The 16107-nt window shown below is 52.4% G+C and overlaps 1 protein-coding gene across 1 annotated transcript in view; it reads left to right on the forward strand.

Annotated features, from left to right (window-relative positions):
- The window catches only part of Foxk1 (forkhead box K1), a 63723-nt gene that overhangs the window by 28918 nt on the left and 18698 nt on the right, over positions 1-16107 (forward strand). The window contains exon 2 of the mRNA XM_021162477.2: positions 8579-8764. Within this exon, the coding sequence (XP_021018136.1) occupies positions 8579-8764 (186 nt within the window). The remainder of the gene's footprint in view (positions 1-8578; positions 8765-16107) is intronic.

Genomic DNA, 16107 nt, shown 5'->3' on the forward strand with positions numbered 1-16107 from the left:
TCCTGGGTGATACCATCAGCCCTTGCTTTCAGTCTTCATGGTTGTTTTGAGCTATTGTCTCGAGCCCAAGCTGGCTTCTAACTCACAGCAACCCACCTGCCTCGGCTTTCTGAGTGCTGGGATCTCGGTAGGCATAGACCACCATGCTAGCCTTTCACCTTCAGTGCCACCGCCACCTCTGGCAGTTTGTAGACATTCCTGAAAGCATCTCTCTGGAGGAGATTCCCTTTGTGGTGAAGGGGGTGCACCCAATCAAAAGTGCCCATGCCAGGGCCAGCCAGTTGCCTGAGTAACACTTGGTGTGATCACAAACCCCAGGAATGCAGCACAAGATACTTCACAGCAGAGCTGAGCTTCACCACAGTGACCTGCCAGTGTGTGCACTTTGAAATATTGGGCTGACCCCTCCCCCCCTCCGTTTCTCTCTCTGTCTCTGACTGTGTGTGTGTGTGTGTGTGTGTGTGTGTGTGTGTGTGTGTTCTTGGGTGTGCTGCTGCAGCACACATGTGGAGGTCAGAAGCCAGTTCTCTCTTCCACTTTATGTGATCGTTTTAGGAACTGAACTCAGGTCTCCAGGTTTGTTCAGCAAGCCTTTCACTCACTAATGCTTTTTTTGCCTGCCTCTGGTCAGCCCTGTGTGGTTTCCAGGGAGGGCTGGCATATACTTCTTTTACTGTCTCACTGTAGAAGAGCCAGCTGCTGGCCGATAGCAGTGACCCTGTCCCAGAGCCTGGACCCAAGAGGGCTCTTGCTCCTCCCGATCTGAGACTGCATTGTCATCACTCTTAATGCATAGGTCCCTCTGGATTTAGTCTTCCTGAACCCTTCCACATCCTGACTCAGGTCACCATGGTAGCCACGGCCACAGCAGCCTTGGCCCATCTTTCAGTGAATTGCTTTCTGTGTGACGTGTGTTGTCTGCACAAGCGTGAAGTGTGCACATACACGTGTGTGTGGACGTGTGCAGAGACTACAGGCCTACATCAGGTATCCTCTGTGCTCTCTACATTAGTGTTTGGAGACAGGGTCTTTTACTGGGACCTGGCATCCTAGGTGCGGGCTGCAGTGCCTGGCTTTTCTGTGTGTGCCTCTGGAGGATCTGAACTCAGGACCTCATGCTTGCACAGCAAGCACTACCCGCTGAGCCGCCTCACCAGCCTCATCTGAAAGAAGGTACTTTAAATGAGATCCCTGAGAATTCTTTGCTTCGGGACTTGGTACTGAAGCACTGCTACCCATGGGCTGAGGATTTGGCGTAGTTGGTAGCATGCTTGCCAACATGCCTGAAGCCCTCGGTTCCAACCCAGTGTTCTATAACCTTCTGTGGAGTGCACACCTAATCTCAGCACTAAGAAGGTAGACCAGGTGTCCAAGGTCATCCTTGATACTTAGAATTCAAGGCTCTGTCTCATAATAAAAAAGCCATTTCCTGATCCCGCAGCGGTTTTCCTTGGCACATACACAAGACGAAGTCTCTGCGCCTCTGACCTCCTGGGAACGGGCCTCATGGGAAGAAGGGTACTGCAGCAAGTGTGGACCATAGAACATAGGAAGTGGAGGGAGCTTCCTGTGTAGTCACAGGTCCAGCCCCCTATAGAGCTTCTTCCCCTCTTAATGAAGCCCTTGGGATTCTCTCCTTCTGAAGCTGTCCCCACCCCCACCCCCCAGAACTGGGCCAGGCCAGAGCTCATTGGGTCTAAAGGCATGTGGCACCACGCAGACCAGAGTGCTTGTATCCAAGCACGTGGCCTCTTTCTTCCTTCCAGTCATTTGTTCCTTAAAGGAAACGCTGTCAGAGGATAGGCTGTAACACAGAGACCGCTGGGCAGCCCACACCGCAGGCCCTGACACGCCCCTCCCTGTGATTGTCTTGTCTTGAGAGTAATTGAAATGACGTTTACTGGTCTTTAGGAGCTCAGCGGCCAAGACCCAGGAAAGGGGCCTCAGCTTTCCCAAAGTTTTCATTCAGGTGAGGGAGGGAGGGAGGGAGGGAGGGAGGGAGGGAGGGAGGGAGGGAGAGTGTGTATGTGTGTGTGTATGTGTGTGTGTGAGAGAGAGTGTGTGTGTGTGTGAGAGAGAGAGAATGTGTGTGTTCGCGCACACGAGTGGCCTGAATGAAGTCACATAGCCGAGGATGACCTTGAACTTGTGATCCCCCTGCCCTCCCCTCCCCTCAGTTCTGGGATTCCCAGAATGCATCACACACACCATGTACACTGCGAATGCCCTGGCGAATGAACCCAGGGTTCCAGCTCTTTTTCAAGCAAGGTTTGCCTGACGTCAGATCCCAGCTCTCGTCAGATCCCAGCTCTCTCGCCTGCTGCCCTCATTGTCATTGTCGTTATCTGCCCTCTATGTCATAGGCCTCTGGCAAATAGTTCTCATATTGTCATTTTCCTTGGTGGGGCCGAGCACTTCCTCTCATGGTCTGAGAGCTTTCACACTTACAAGTCCTTCATAAGACATTCATTGTCCCACCTGCTGGGACGTGTCAGGCATTCTCTAAAATGGCATGGTGACATCATTCTAGATTTTCCCAGCCACCTCCCTCCCACAAGGGCTTCTCTAAACATATGGAGTTCTTAAAGCAGTGTGTATTGTATTGATTTTTAAATAATACTTATTTATTTATTGAGTGTGTGCGTGCGCATGTGCCTGTGAGGTCACAGAATATGCTTTGAGAATGGGTTCTCTCCTCCTACACCAGGGGTTCCAGGACTCAAACTCAGATTGTCAAGCTTGGCAGCAAGCCCCTTTAGCTACTGAGCCATCTTGGCATCCCCTTTGTTGGCTTTTGTTTTGTTGGTTTTTTTTTTTTTTTTTTTTTTGAGACTGGGTCTCATGCAGTTGAGGCTGACCTTGAACTGTTGGCCCTTCTGCCTCTACCTCCCAAGAGCTGGAATTACAGTTGCACACCACCCCTCCAGGTCCAATTTGAATTTGAAGGAAAATCTGGGGTTCTGAAAAATCCCCAGCAAGGTGGATTTTGGTTTAGTTTCTGAGGCCTCATCTGTCAATCACTGATTCCTTATTAACCTGGACAGGTTCCTGCTGTGAGACCTTCTCAGGTGGTTACAGAAAATTTCCTGTGTCAATTGCCACACTCTTTTTCATTATTTAAAAAAAAAAAAAAGTAAGGCCAGGCTTGGTGGTGCACACCTTTAACCCCAGAACTCGAGAGGCAGAGGAGCGGGATAGCCAGGGCTACACAGAAAAACTTTGTCTCAACAAAACAAAAGTTAGAGGCAGGAGAGATGGCTCAGTGGTTAGCACCCCAGGCTGCTCATCCAGAGGACCTGGGTTCAATTCCCAGCAGTTGTACAGCAGTTCTCAGCCAGCTGTCACCCTGGTCCCAGAGGATATGGTGCTCTCTTCTAGCGTCTAGAGGCACCAGGCACACCAGTGCACCTAGACGTGTGCTCAGCCACAACACCCACACACAGAAGATTTTTAAAAAGCAAGAAAATAAAAAGGGAAGCTTACGTTTTGTTTTGTTTTCTGAGACAGAGTTTTACTCTGTAGGCCAGCCTGGCCTGGAATTCTCTCTGTAGTCCAGGTTAGCCTTGAACTCACTGTGTAGCCCTGATCCTCCTGCCTCAGCCTCCTGAAAAAGGGATACTGACAGGAGTGTGCTACTCATTCCTGCTGCATAGTCTGTCCTCTGGGGTGTTCACACTGTGGAGTGGGGTGCTTAAGCCACTGCTCGCTTGGGTGGCTCCCCTCCAAGTCTGAGCCAGTCCCCACCGTGGGAGGTCACAGAGTGGCCTCTCTGTCTGCGGCACCTCAAGCTGGGAATCTGTTTCCATCCCTCAGCGATGCTTGCTGTGTACTGTCCCCTGCAGACCCCAGCTTCCCCAGCCCATTGTCCGCTCCGTGAAGGCCTGGCTCTGCAGGGATGGAGGAGGGGGCTTGGGGAGCAGCATGAGAGGAGAGGCCTGTTGTGTTTATTTGTGTTAAACAGCATTGCTAAAAGCCCATTTGTGTACAACTCGGTATTCCATTCTTACTCTCAGACAGCCAGACAGCTGGCTCCCTTGGTGGTGGGGCAGGTCTCCAGACTCCTCCTTCTAAGATGTAATGAAAATGACTTGGAAGCCAGGCTTTGGTCTGAGGCTGACTAGGGAGGCTGAAGCAAGAAAACTGAATAAAGTTCAAGGTCTGCCTGGGCTGCAGAGAACTGGGGCTGTTTGTGTTTTGGTGTGTGTGTTTTTTTTTTAATCTGTGTGTTCTCATGTCCGCATGCACCACATCACGTGTATGGAAATCAGAGGACAACCTCAGGGGTCAGTCCCCTCCTTCCACTGTTTGGTCACTTCTTAGTGCCTTGGGTCATCGGGCTTCACTCCCTCTTTCCCCCAGGAGCACAGGAATGACAGACATGCTGCGGTGTTTGGCTTTTATGTGGGTTCTAGAGATTTGAACTCGGTTCTTGCAAGCAAGCACTCTTCCCTCTGAGCCACCACCCTAGCCCCAGCCCAGGCTGTAATGGTCAAGCCAGCTGTGTACTGACTGAGCTGAGATCTGACGCTAGACCATCAGCGTTCTCACCTCCTGACAAAATCATCCCCAGTCAGCCCGGGCTGCTGCCTGCAGACAGGGCAGGCCTCTGTGTTCAGCTTATGAGCCTTCAGGCAAGAGCTTTGGTATAATTTACCAGCCGAATAGCTAGTCATTTAGGCCTCCCCCCTCGAGCCACTGACTGGTGCTAGAATAGAGTTCTTGTTCGATTCCAAGAAGCCACACCCCTCAGCAACCAGGGCCTATCCCCAACCCAGCCAACCCAGTCAACGGGGTGTGTGTGTGTGTCTGTCTGTCTGTCTGTCTGTCCGTCCCCTTGTGCCATAATGCGCGTTTAGAGGTGGGAGGAAGCCTAGAGGAGCTGGTTCTTCTTTCATCCTGTGGGATTCAAGGAGCAAGCGGGGTTGGGTTTTGATGGTGATGGTGGTGGTGGTTGTTGTTTGCCCTGTGAGCCATATTGAAGTGGGACTCCTCAGCCGAGAATCCTAGCAGCAAAGAGACTGAGGCAGGAGGATTGCTGTGAGTCTAAAACCAGCCCCAACTATAAGAGAAACCCTATTTTTTAAAAATAAACAAATAAAAATTAAATAAACAGAAAACCCAGAACAGTAAGATTTCCCTCTAGGTGGGAGCTGGGTTGAGAGCCTGCCTTCATAGAGGCTTCCATGATGGACAGGGCTCCCTGCCTGACAGGCTTCCTGACCTCAGCGCGGTAGGATAGGCACTGAGAGTGGAAGGTCAGGACAGTGGGGCACCATAACAGATTCCCAAGGCTCCAAGCCAGGAACTAGATGTGGTGGGTTACACCTGTAAATCCCAAAAGACTGCAGCAGGAGGATTGCCGGGAGGTCCAGGCCAGTTCTACATAGCAAGACCTTGTCTCAAAAACAAACAACAAGCAGAAGTAGGTGGACGAGGCCTCTGGACACGTGGGGATCTTTCAGGAGAGGTATGATGGGAGGCACCCTGAGTGCCCTGGGGAGACTCTGCCAAGCCACAGGGCTGCCAGGCACAGTGAGAACTGGCTCCTGGTGACAGGGTGGCTGCCTTGGGTTGAATTTTGGGAGTGAGTCAGGAGCTGTTTAGGCAAATAACCTGAAGATGGTTGCCACCAAGTGTTGCTTTGGCTTGCAGTAGGGCGCGGCGCTGCAGAGGGATGGGCGTGATATTTAGGAACACAGCCTCCCCCCCCCTCTTCTCCCTTCCTTTCCTGGTGCCAGGGATCAAGTCAGATGTTGTCTACTGTGGGGACACATGATCCCCAGCATCCTGGACGGAGGCCAGAGGAGGGAAGGTCAGTTTACCAAACATCTCCATCGACATCACGCATTCGTCTCGGGGCTTGTTTTACTTGGCTGTACTGCCGCTAGAATCTAATCTGGGCCAACATGTCCGCAGCTGCTCTGCCCCCGAGGACCACTCTGGCGGCTCCGCGATGGGTTCTATCATTCAGCTGTAGCTCTAGCTTTTAGAATCCTGATTGTTGGAGCTGGAGAGGTGACTCGGGGATTAAAGAGCATGTGCTCCTCTGCAAAAGGACCACAGCTCCGTTCTCAGCACTCGTGATAGGTAGCTCACAGCCCTACAGCCCTGCACCTCGGGGACTTGACTGTCCGGTGTCCATGAGTATGCACACACACACACACACCTCTTTTCTCTCTGTGTGTGTGTCTCTCTCTCACACACACACACACTCACTTCTCTGTCTGTCACTGTCTCTCTCTGTGCCTCTGTCTGTCTGTCTCTCTCTCTCACACATACACACACACACACACCCTTCTTAAAAGTCATGATTTCCACTGGCAGCCCTTGCAGCGGGCTGTTGCTCAATCCCTCCAGCTTAGTTGGTGAAGAGAGAGAAAGATCGTAGAGGCTCAAGGGTGCTGCCCCGTGTTCTCTGGTGGGTCCTGTCTGCATTGGAAGCCCCACTTCGAGCCTTTGTCTGTCAGCTGTACCCAGATGGTGAGCCAGGGAAGGCCTCAGAAACCTTCCACCTTTCCAGGATTAGGCAGCAGTTCTTCAGGCGGAGCTCAGCCCCCCAGGTCTACGGCTCATTCTTCTCACATCCACAGCCTGTTCTCCAGGATCCTGTCTGCTGCGCACTCAGGCATCCACCACAGCCACAGGCTCTGTCTGTGTCTCTGTCTGGTAGCTGTGGCGATTCTAAAGTGCAGGCTCTCGCTTTGACTCAAGGATCCTTGCATCCTCCCAGCAGAGGGTGGGGTAGCATCCCTGTTCCCTGTTGGTAGAGAGGAAGGAAGAACCAGAGGAGATCTGTTACCATGACAACCTTGGTGCAGATCTTGGGTTGACCAGGTGTGTCATGTGCACACATGCACACATACACTGTGTGTACCGCCCTGTTCCTTCAGTGCAGGCATTCTCAAGTTACCCTCAGCCAGCTCAGCTTACCCACCAGCGGCTCCCAGTCAGGCCCCTTCCTTAGGCACCGAGTTTGGACCCCCACAGCTGTCATCAGACACATGCTAGATGGCTTGTAGACACAGACGTGTAGAGCTGACGGTGCACAGACGCAAGAAGTCATCTTAGAAAACGTAACTGATGGGTTCTCCCAGTCCAAATACCGATGGAGGAGCTGGAGTAGACAGCTTGGTGGGTAAAGTGCTCGAGGTACAAGCACGATCTTCAGAATACATACACACACACACACACACACACACACACACACACACACACGCGCGCGCCAGGCATAACGGCATATACTTGTAATCAAAGCACTGGGGGGCTAGAGTCAGAAAGATCCCCTAGCCTCACTGGCAGCCATCTTAGCCTATAAGCAAGCCTAGCTCCTCTAAGCTGAGGTGGGGAGTGCCTGAGGAATGACCCCCAGGGTGACATCTGCCCTCCCCACACGTGTATACCGCTACCCCCATGCATGGACTTGCACAAACCAAATGTCTAGAAGTGTTCCTGGGCTGTGAGATGCTAAGTGGGGTAGAGATGACATCGGATGCGTGCTTTAGAGTGGGGCTTGCTGTGTATCCCAGGCTACCATGGACTCATGTGCCTTACCCGGGCCTCGGATTCTTTCTCTTTTCTCCTTTTGTTTCAAGCTGTATATATTTATTACATATGTGTGGGAGTACAGAGACAGGCAGACCCTGAGCTTGCCAGCCAGCCAGCCTAGCTCAGCATGAGCCTCTGGCCCCCGCATGCCCACACCTCATGCACACACACAAGATTAGAAATTAGAAGGTGTGCTCAGCAAATTGTGCCCATTTCTTAGAGATGGGAAAGATGCCCACCTTGTCTCAGCATATGGTGTGGTCTTTGGAATGGGAGGGGCTTCCTTGGCTGCTCAGGGTCAGATTAGTCTGTCTGTCTGTCTGTCTGTCTGCCTGCCACTCAGTAGACATACCAGGCTCTAGGCTTGTAAGCCTTGAGTTTAGTGAGAAGCCAATTAGAGAACACACACTCACATACACATATGCACGCATATGTACACTCATACATTTGCTGGCTCTTTCTCTCTCTCACACACACACACATACACTCCCTGTCTGTGGAGTATCCCTCTACCTTTGTGAGGTGGCATCTGTTTATACTTTGAAGAAATTGGCCTTTAAAATCTTGGCAATAAGCTGGACATGGTGGTGTGTGCCAGTCATCCCAGCACCCAGGAGACAGGGCAGGAGGATCTCAAGGCTCCAGGCCCATCTGGAGCAAACAGTGAGACCGTGTCCTCTAATGAATTAATGAATGAGGGAACAAATGAATGAATGAGTGAAATCCACACAAATGGGGCAGGATGCTTTTAGCTGTTTGCCGCTGGGATCAAGAACCACAGTCACTGTCACCTCTGCAATCCAGGCACATGGAAACGCCGAGAGTACGTCTTGGTGGCACCTGTCTAGAGATATTTATATCTTTTGCTCACAGGCCAGGCACAGATGATGCCAGAGTTCCAGGAGTACCATTTTGACACTGATAGGACCCCCCCCCCTCCGAGTGGTGCCTGTGCCCTGTGGGTGGTGGGACTTCATTCAGTTCCTGTGCCCAGTGACTTTGTACCTGACCAGCCAATATCCTCCCTTTACAGATGCACCTTCCGGTTCCCGAGCACGGCCATCAAGATCCAGTTCACATCGCTATACCATAAAGAGGAGGCCCCAGCATCGCCCCTGCGGCCACTCTACCCACAGATCTCCCCACTGAAGATCCACATTCCGGAGCCGGATCTCCGGAGCCTCGTCAGCCCCATCCCTTCCCCAACTGGCACCATCAGGTGAGCAGGCTCTTTTGAGTGCACCAGCGGGCTGGAGATGGAGCTAGACTGGGAGATAATCCTGCAAGGGACAGTCACCTTTAAGTCACCACCCATCCAGGTTGTAGATTTATGAGTTAGGGTCTCCTAAAGCAAATAGGAGAATAGGTGTGTGGCCCAGTCCTGTACACACAGCGCTCCAAAGGCTAAAGCAGGAGGATCGTCAGTGTATGGCCAGCCAGGGCTACATGGGCATTCAGGGACATCCTGGCCCCTCAGTGAGAGAGACCTCATCTGCAGAGCACATAGGCTGGGACAAGCACAGTTGGTAGAGTGCTTATGTGGGCCCTGGGTTCACTTCCCATGGCGTCATGAACTGGGCATGGCAGAGTGTGCTCATGATCCTGGAGGCAGGGGAAGAGATGTTATGTCATCTTCTGCTATGTAGTGAGTTCGAGGCCAACCTAGGCTACCAGAGACCCTGTCTCAAAATAGAGAGGGTAGGGGATTTGGATTCTGGCCGGTGTTTTTCGATGAAGCAGGATTCCCTCTTGCTCCCTCACGCGTCGTGATGCTTCTGAAAGTACTGTGCCACCTGTCAGGGCCGCAGCCGTGGTGCCTCTGAGCTCTGTGGCTTCCTCCCCCACTTGTGACACAGGCCAGCCCTGTACACGTGGCCGACGTGGCCGGAACTCTTATGACTGTAACAGGAGTGGTACACTCCTTGGGGGGCAGGACTGTGGGAACCCACAAAACCTTGAGAGTTCCTCTCAGCAAAGCCAGAGTTGTGCTGTCCCTGAGCCCTGGCCACGGGTCACTCCTACAGATATCCTCACTCAGTCCCCAAAGTTACACCTCCTCCTTCTCCGGGGCCATGCTTGACGCTAGCTTTTTATTTAAAAGCTTTCTTATTTTTCCAGTGCTAGGAACCAAACCCAGGCTTTTACGCATAATAGGTGTGCTGGCTGGTTCTGTGTCAATAGAGTGTTTCTGTGTTCCAGAGGCAGCCAAGCTTGGTGGTGTAAGAGTCACCCAGGTGGTATGATTTTGAAAGCACGCAGGGGTCATGGAGATTAGCTGAGGCTGGGCACTGGGAGAGGCCCGGAGAGGCCATTGGTGAAGGTGCAGCCTCAGTGGCAGTTGACGGCCCAGGACTGAAGCGGTCATGCAAAGAAGCCGAGGCTTGGGGCTGGAGAGGTGGCTCAGTGGTTAAGAGCACCGACTGCTCTCCCAGAGGCCCTGAGTTCAATTCCCAGCACCCACATGGTGGCTTACAACCATCTGTAATAGAATCTGATGCCCTCTTCTGGTGTGTCTGAAGACAGCTACAGTGTACTCATACACATAAAATAAATAAATAAATCTTTAAAAAAACATTGAGACTTGGCACCAGGAAGAGAGCCTATGAGAGGCCATTGGTGAAAGTGTAGCCTAGCTGCAGCGAGAGACCCCAGTGGTTTTGGAGATGCCAGTGCCTCGGGCTGACAACCAAGGTCAGCAGCCGCAGTGGGGTCAGCAGCAGCAGCAGCGGAGCCAGTCAGAGCCTAGGAGACAAGCTGTGTGCTGCAGAGAGAGGGCAGTCAAAGAGGAGCCCAGAAGATAGTGAGTGGATCCCCAAAAGCAAACACCCAGTTATTTACACTCTTGGAGTTTGGCTGTGCTTTGTTCTGATTGTGGCTGTGCCCTGGTTCTTCCCTTTTGAAGAAGGTATTTCATTTCATTTTTATTTTTACAGGAGCCCACAGCTGAAAGACTTTGAACTTTTTAAAAGATATTTTGGATTTTTAGGGAGACTGGATATTTTAAAGAGACTGAAATTTGAATGCGCTTGAGTTTGTAAAGAGCTGTGGGGCTTTTAAGGTTAATTATGTTTTTCATGTGGTATCTTGGGGATGACTGAGAAAGGGGGGGGGTTGTGGCTTAGCAGTGATGTGTTTGTGTGTTAAGTCTGGGAGTCAGTTGTACTGGCTGGGTGTGTGTCGACTTGACACAAGCTGGAGGCAACAGAGAGGAAGGAGCCTCAGCTGAGGAAATGCCTCCATGAGATTCAGCTGTAAGGCATTTTCTCAATTAGTGATCAGTGGGGGAGGGCCCAGTACATTGTGGGTGGGGCTATCCCTGGGCTGGTGGTCCTGGGTTCTATAGGAAAGCAGGTTGAGGAAGCCCTGGGGAACAAGGTAGTAAGCAGCACCCCTCCATGGCTTCAGCATCAGCTCCTGCCTCTAGGATCCTGCCCTCGTTGAGTTGAGTGTGAACAGCAATATGAAAGTGTACACCAGATAAGCCCTCTTTGCCTGAACTTGCTTTTTGGTCATGGTGTTTTGTACCAATAGTATACCCTTAACTAAGACGCTAAGACTCTTTTCTCTGTCTGTAATGAGACACCATGACCAAGGCAACTTATAAATTTTAATTTAATTAGGGGCTTGCTTACAGTCTCAGAGGTGAGTCCATGACTCCTGGTTGAGGGGCTGGAAGCAGGCATGGCACTGGGTGGCAACTAGATGTGCAGGCAGGAGGGGCAGATGGGGGACAGCTGGACCTGATGTGGGCTTTGAAGCTTTGAAGGCTTGAAGCCCATCCCTAGTGGCATACTTTGTAATCCTTCCTGAACATCCCACCACCTGGGGACCACTAATTCCAATACATGACCTGTCTCTAGGAGCCATTCTTACTTGAAGCAGCACACTGGGTTAGGGGCTTTGCCACTGAGGCACATCCATAGCCTCGCCCCCAGCTGGTTGATTTGGAAGCTTCCGGAGGCTCAAGCTGGCCTGGAACCGTTGGTCCTCCTACCTTGGTCAGCTGGGATCCCAGCCGGGCAGCCCCACACCTGGCTGGAGTTGGAGCCTTTTTAAGTGTATACATAAGGGAGATTTTTGGTTCTCAGTGCTGCAGGTTCAAGGTCAGGGGATGACATCCTTCCTCCTGGTGGAAACCCAAGATGGTTAAGCGTATCAGCAGGAGTAAGTGTGAGCACACACTGCACTTGAACACACATACGTGTGTGTATATGTGTATGTGTCCCTTGGTTTGTCTTGGTGAACTTATTTTGTTTCCTACCGTGTCATGTCTTTACACGGGTCCTTTGTCTGGAGTCCATCCTCTTTCCTGACACCGGCGACAGGTACAGCCTGGGAATCTGCAAGCCCAGAGCTGAGGTGGAGAGCCAGCCCATCGCGGTTCTGGACATGTGGACTGTGGGTTGTGTCTTCTGGGTAGGACACACCATAGCAGCTTCCCACAGCCGCCGCCCACGTCTTCCAGGCTGTGAGGCCTGCAGTGATGGCAGAGGCCGCGGAAGGAAGGCAGCGGTGAGAGTTGACAGCCAGCCTGTGCTCAGCACCCGCCGGGTGTCCTTCGGCCATTGATTTCATCAGAGACTGCTTCTTCCCAGCTTCTTTTCAGTCTGGGAGCCTCCCTGTTGTTAATACCCACATTCCACACGCATGAGCATGTCTTCCAGGTGCTGAACTTGGATGGGGCCCCAGGCTGGTCCCCTTAGAGGTCAGGGAAGTCAGGGCAGTCGGGAGGCCCTGTGTGTGGGACTTGTTCTGATACTGTTTCTTTTGTAAGCTATATTGATCTATGTATGTATGTGTGTATGTATGTATGTATGTATTTGTTGGGAGGGGCATGTGAAGGTCAGAGAACAGCCTGTGGGAGTCTTCGCTCTCCTTCCCACCAGCTCGACTGCAAGCACCTTTACCCTCAGGGCCGTCTGAGCCCCTGATTTGCTTTTTGAGACAGGGTCTCACTGCAGTGAGGCTGGTTCAGAACTCAGTTTGTTACCCAGGCTTGCCTGAAACTTGGGGTAATCCTCCTGACTCAGCTTCCCAGATGCTGGGATTGCAGGTGCGGGTGTTTGTTTATATAAAATGAATGATTCAGTCACTGAGAGACTGAGGGTTCCTCACAAAGCCCCTCCCACCAATGGTTCTTGTCACCTATTGCTGGGTCTCCTGGCTTCCCAGCAGTTAAGAAAGTTGTAGCCTTTCTGTTATTTACATGGGAAATCATGTACTCACATGAGGAACAGGTGGGGCAGCCCTAAAAGCATGTTCAGGGCTAGCCTGGGCTACTGAGTAGGACCAAAATGAGCCTGGGCAACAAGTGGTATCCTGTCATCCTATAATAAGAAGAGGACCTGGATGAGTTCAGGGGTAGGACAGACACTTTAGGAGCCTGGAAGGGGCCCTAGGTTAGCCCAGCATGGCATGGTGGCACACACCTGAAATCCCAGCACTTGGGAGCTGAGGCCAGAGGGTCACATCAAGGCCAGCCAGCTATGTTATTTGTTATAGAAACACCAAAACAAACAAACAAACAAACAAAGTCTCTTGGTTCAATATCCAGTACTAGGTAGGGTATGTGATTGTGGGATTGAATAGGGTAATTTTTTGTGTTGTTTGTTTGTTTTTGAGACAGGATCTCACTTTGTAACTCTGGAATTCACTACATAGGCTGGCCTCAATTATCCTGTGTACGCGTGCCTCCCCAGAGCTGGGGCTAAAGGTGCAAGCATGCCTGGCTTCAGAGTGTTTCTCATTGACAGTACAGAGAAAAAGTGGTGCGTGCTGGGAGTGGGGTTGGGTTGCTGGGAGTGGGGTTGGGTTGCTGGGAGTGGGGTTGGGTTGGTGGAGCGGCTTGCCAAGAAGGCCTGCAAGATCCTGAGCGCTGATAACAGCAGATGCAGTGAGTGGCCCATGGCAGCCCCAGCTCTGGGCAGGTGGAGGCTGGAGGATCAAAAGCCGTGTGTCATACCCCAGCTACATGAGACCCTGTCTCAAAAACAAAACAGCAGCCAGCTGGCTAAGACACTGAGTGATCACAGGTCGGTGTAGAGTGGCTTTTGGTCAGGTGGCACAGTGGCTGTAAAGACCCTCCCCTTCTCCCCGAACCCCGCCCAGCAGTTGGTGCTTTGGTGTCCTCAGTGCTTCCTTGGAGTCCCGACTTTGTGTCTGCCACATTCCTGGCACTGCTGAGAGGGGGCAGGCCTTTGGCTCCTCCTGAGTTCCCACGGGTGCGCGGTCACTGTTGACGGTGGCTTGGGACTTGCTCTGGACTCCCTGGGCCTTTAAGTGTCACAACAAAAGATCTCTGTTGACATCCGTTTATCTCCACACTGAGGAATTCCATTGAGCTTTTGTAAAGCTCAGCGGCCGCTGGAGGTTCGCCTGCCAAGACTTTCTCAGTTTGAGTTTCTGTGTAGGGGTGGAGCCCACGTGTTTACAAACACGCCCTGCCCTTCCTCTCCCAGGCAGCGGGAGCCAGGGTGGGGCAGGCTTGGGGAAAGGGTTTGACTTCCCAGCCCGCAGCAGTGGGCCCCGCCCTGCGCAGTGTGCTTGCCTAATTTGGTGAGCTTTGCTAGCGGGTCCCTATTGGCCGACCTGGGCACCGAAGGCTTGGGGACCTCCCAGCTGTGACTCCTCCCTCCATGGAGCGGATCCCAGGGCTCCGTACCTTTGCCTCACTCCACCCCCCACCAGGCCGGCTTCACTCTGCTGGGTGGCTCCTTATTTCCCAGGGCGGGTTGTTCCGCTGTGGTTTTGAGTTGTGTGTATGTTGGGTTTTTTGGGGGGGCTGTCCCTGCCTGCAGGGCTCCGCCCAGGAGATGAATGAGCTCTTTGAAAGAAACGGCAGCTTCGGCAGTGTTTTGACCTTTCTTTCTGTGAAGAGCAAGTGATTTAGGAAAACGGGGAGCTGGTTAATCATTTGCTGAGGGTACTGAGGCTAAAAGCAGACTCCGTGGGACTACACTTCAGCAGACTGCTATAGCAGCCATGAAAGTAGCCTGTGGGTGCCAGCACCAGGCATTTACCAGGAATCCCTGCACCCAGGGCGCTGAGGCAGCAAGATTGCAGATCTGAGGCCAGCCTGTCTAGCTGAAACTGGGAGCTCAGGGTTCGCTTCTGGTACAGACCCTGTCCCAAAATTAAGATGGAAAGGCTGGTGGGATGGCTCAGCGAGTAAAGGAAGGTGCGCTCTCCCGAGCCTGAGTCCCGAAGCCACATGGTGGAGGGGAGAGCTGAGTCTCTAAAGTTGCCGTCTTCCACACCAGGCTGTGCAGGGCTGTGCCTACCCCCTGCATATACACAAGTAGCAAAGGTTAGCAGTGGTGATGTGAATGAAGGAAATGTCGGCATCAGAGACCTGGCCCCCTTAATCATGGATCTGGAGTACAGTTCTACTTTTTTGCGGGCTAGCTCCATTCTCCTGTGCTCTCGGAGATCTGCGTTTGGAGGGCACCCCAGTCTGCATCAGAAGTCTAGCACCCCACCGAACCCCACCCCTCCCCTCCCCACCCCACCCCACTCCCAGCCTTAGTTTCACTTGCTTGTGGTTTCAGTTATGCACAGTCCAAAAATACCAAGTGGAAAACTGCAGAAAATGAGCAAGTTACAAGTCTTCAATCGAGTGCAGCGCTGCATAGCTCCTCCCCTGTGTGTGACTCCCTGCCCAGTGTATCCGGTGGATGGCTGGATTACCCAGTCTGCACTGGGGGCTGGGGATGAAGCCCCATGGTAGACCACTTAACCTGGCATGCATCAGTACTGGGGGAGGGCGGGGAAGGTCAAATTCAGGCATGCTGAAGACCAGCAGCACAGCAAGTTCTGCCGGTAAGTGACAGGCCACGCTTTATCGTGGAGTAGGAATGTAGGAAGTGACGGTGTGTGTCAGGCTCTGTGCTGTCTAGGGCTTCAAGTACTCCTGGAGGTCTCTGCACGTGTGCCTCTGGAAAAGGAGCCTCCTGAATGCTTGTCTTCCTGGCAAGCTTTGGTGCTTCCTTCAGGGTGTGTAACCTTCCTGTGATCACATTAGAACTTGAAGGCGGCATCGAATGTTCTAGGCATCTACGGACACTGAGTCTGCTGTTTCCTGTCCCCGTCTGCACCAACAGGCCTTACCTTGTTTCCTTTCCCATCTGACAACTTGGTTTCTTCCCACCAGAGGGTTTAGGGCCCTCTGTGTTCCTTTGGCCTGTCCCTACTGTTTGTGTGTCCTCCTGGACTATCTGGGGCTCTACAACATTGGGTTTCCAGTCGAGGTTGGTGGGGGCCATCCCAGTTCTCCTGGGGTCCCAGTGGCTGCATCTGAGGTGTGTGTCCCTGTATAGCACCACTTGGACTCTGTCTCATCAGCCTACAGGGAACTTTTGTATGGTCACTGTGTCTGCACTGGACAGTCCTTCCTCCCCAGATGTTGCACTGGTGAGAAGCCTTCGAAAAACACAGAACTGGCCTGGCAAAGGCCTGAGAGCCCGGATCCAGTGTCAGACCCCCAGATATAGGGTGATGGCTTCCCTCTCCTGTCGTAAGACTGCCTAAAGGTAGCTGATACTGGGCTGGGCTGGTCAGTAGTGA

This window comes from Mus caroli, unplaced genomic scaffold (assembly GCF_978045245.1).
Source record: "Mus caroli unplaced genomic scaffold, Mus_caroli_1 scaffold_4, whole genome shotgun sequence".
Classification (NCBI taxonomy): domain Eukaryota; kingdom Metazoa; phylum Chordata; class Mammalia; order Rodentia; family Muridae; genus Mus; species Mus caroli.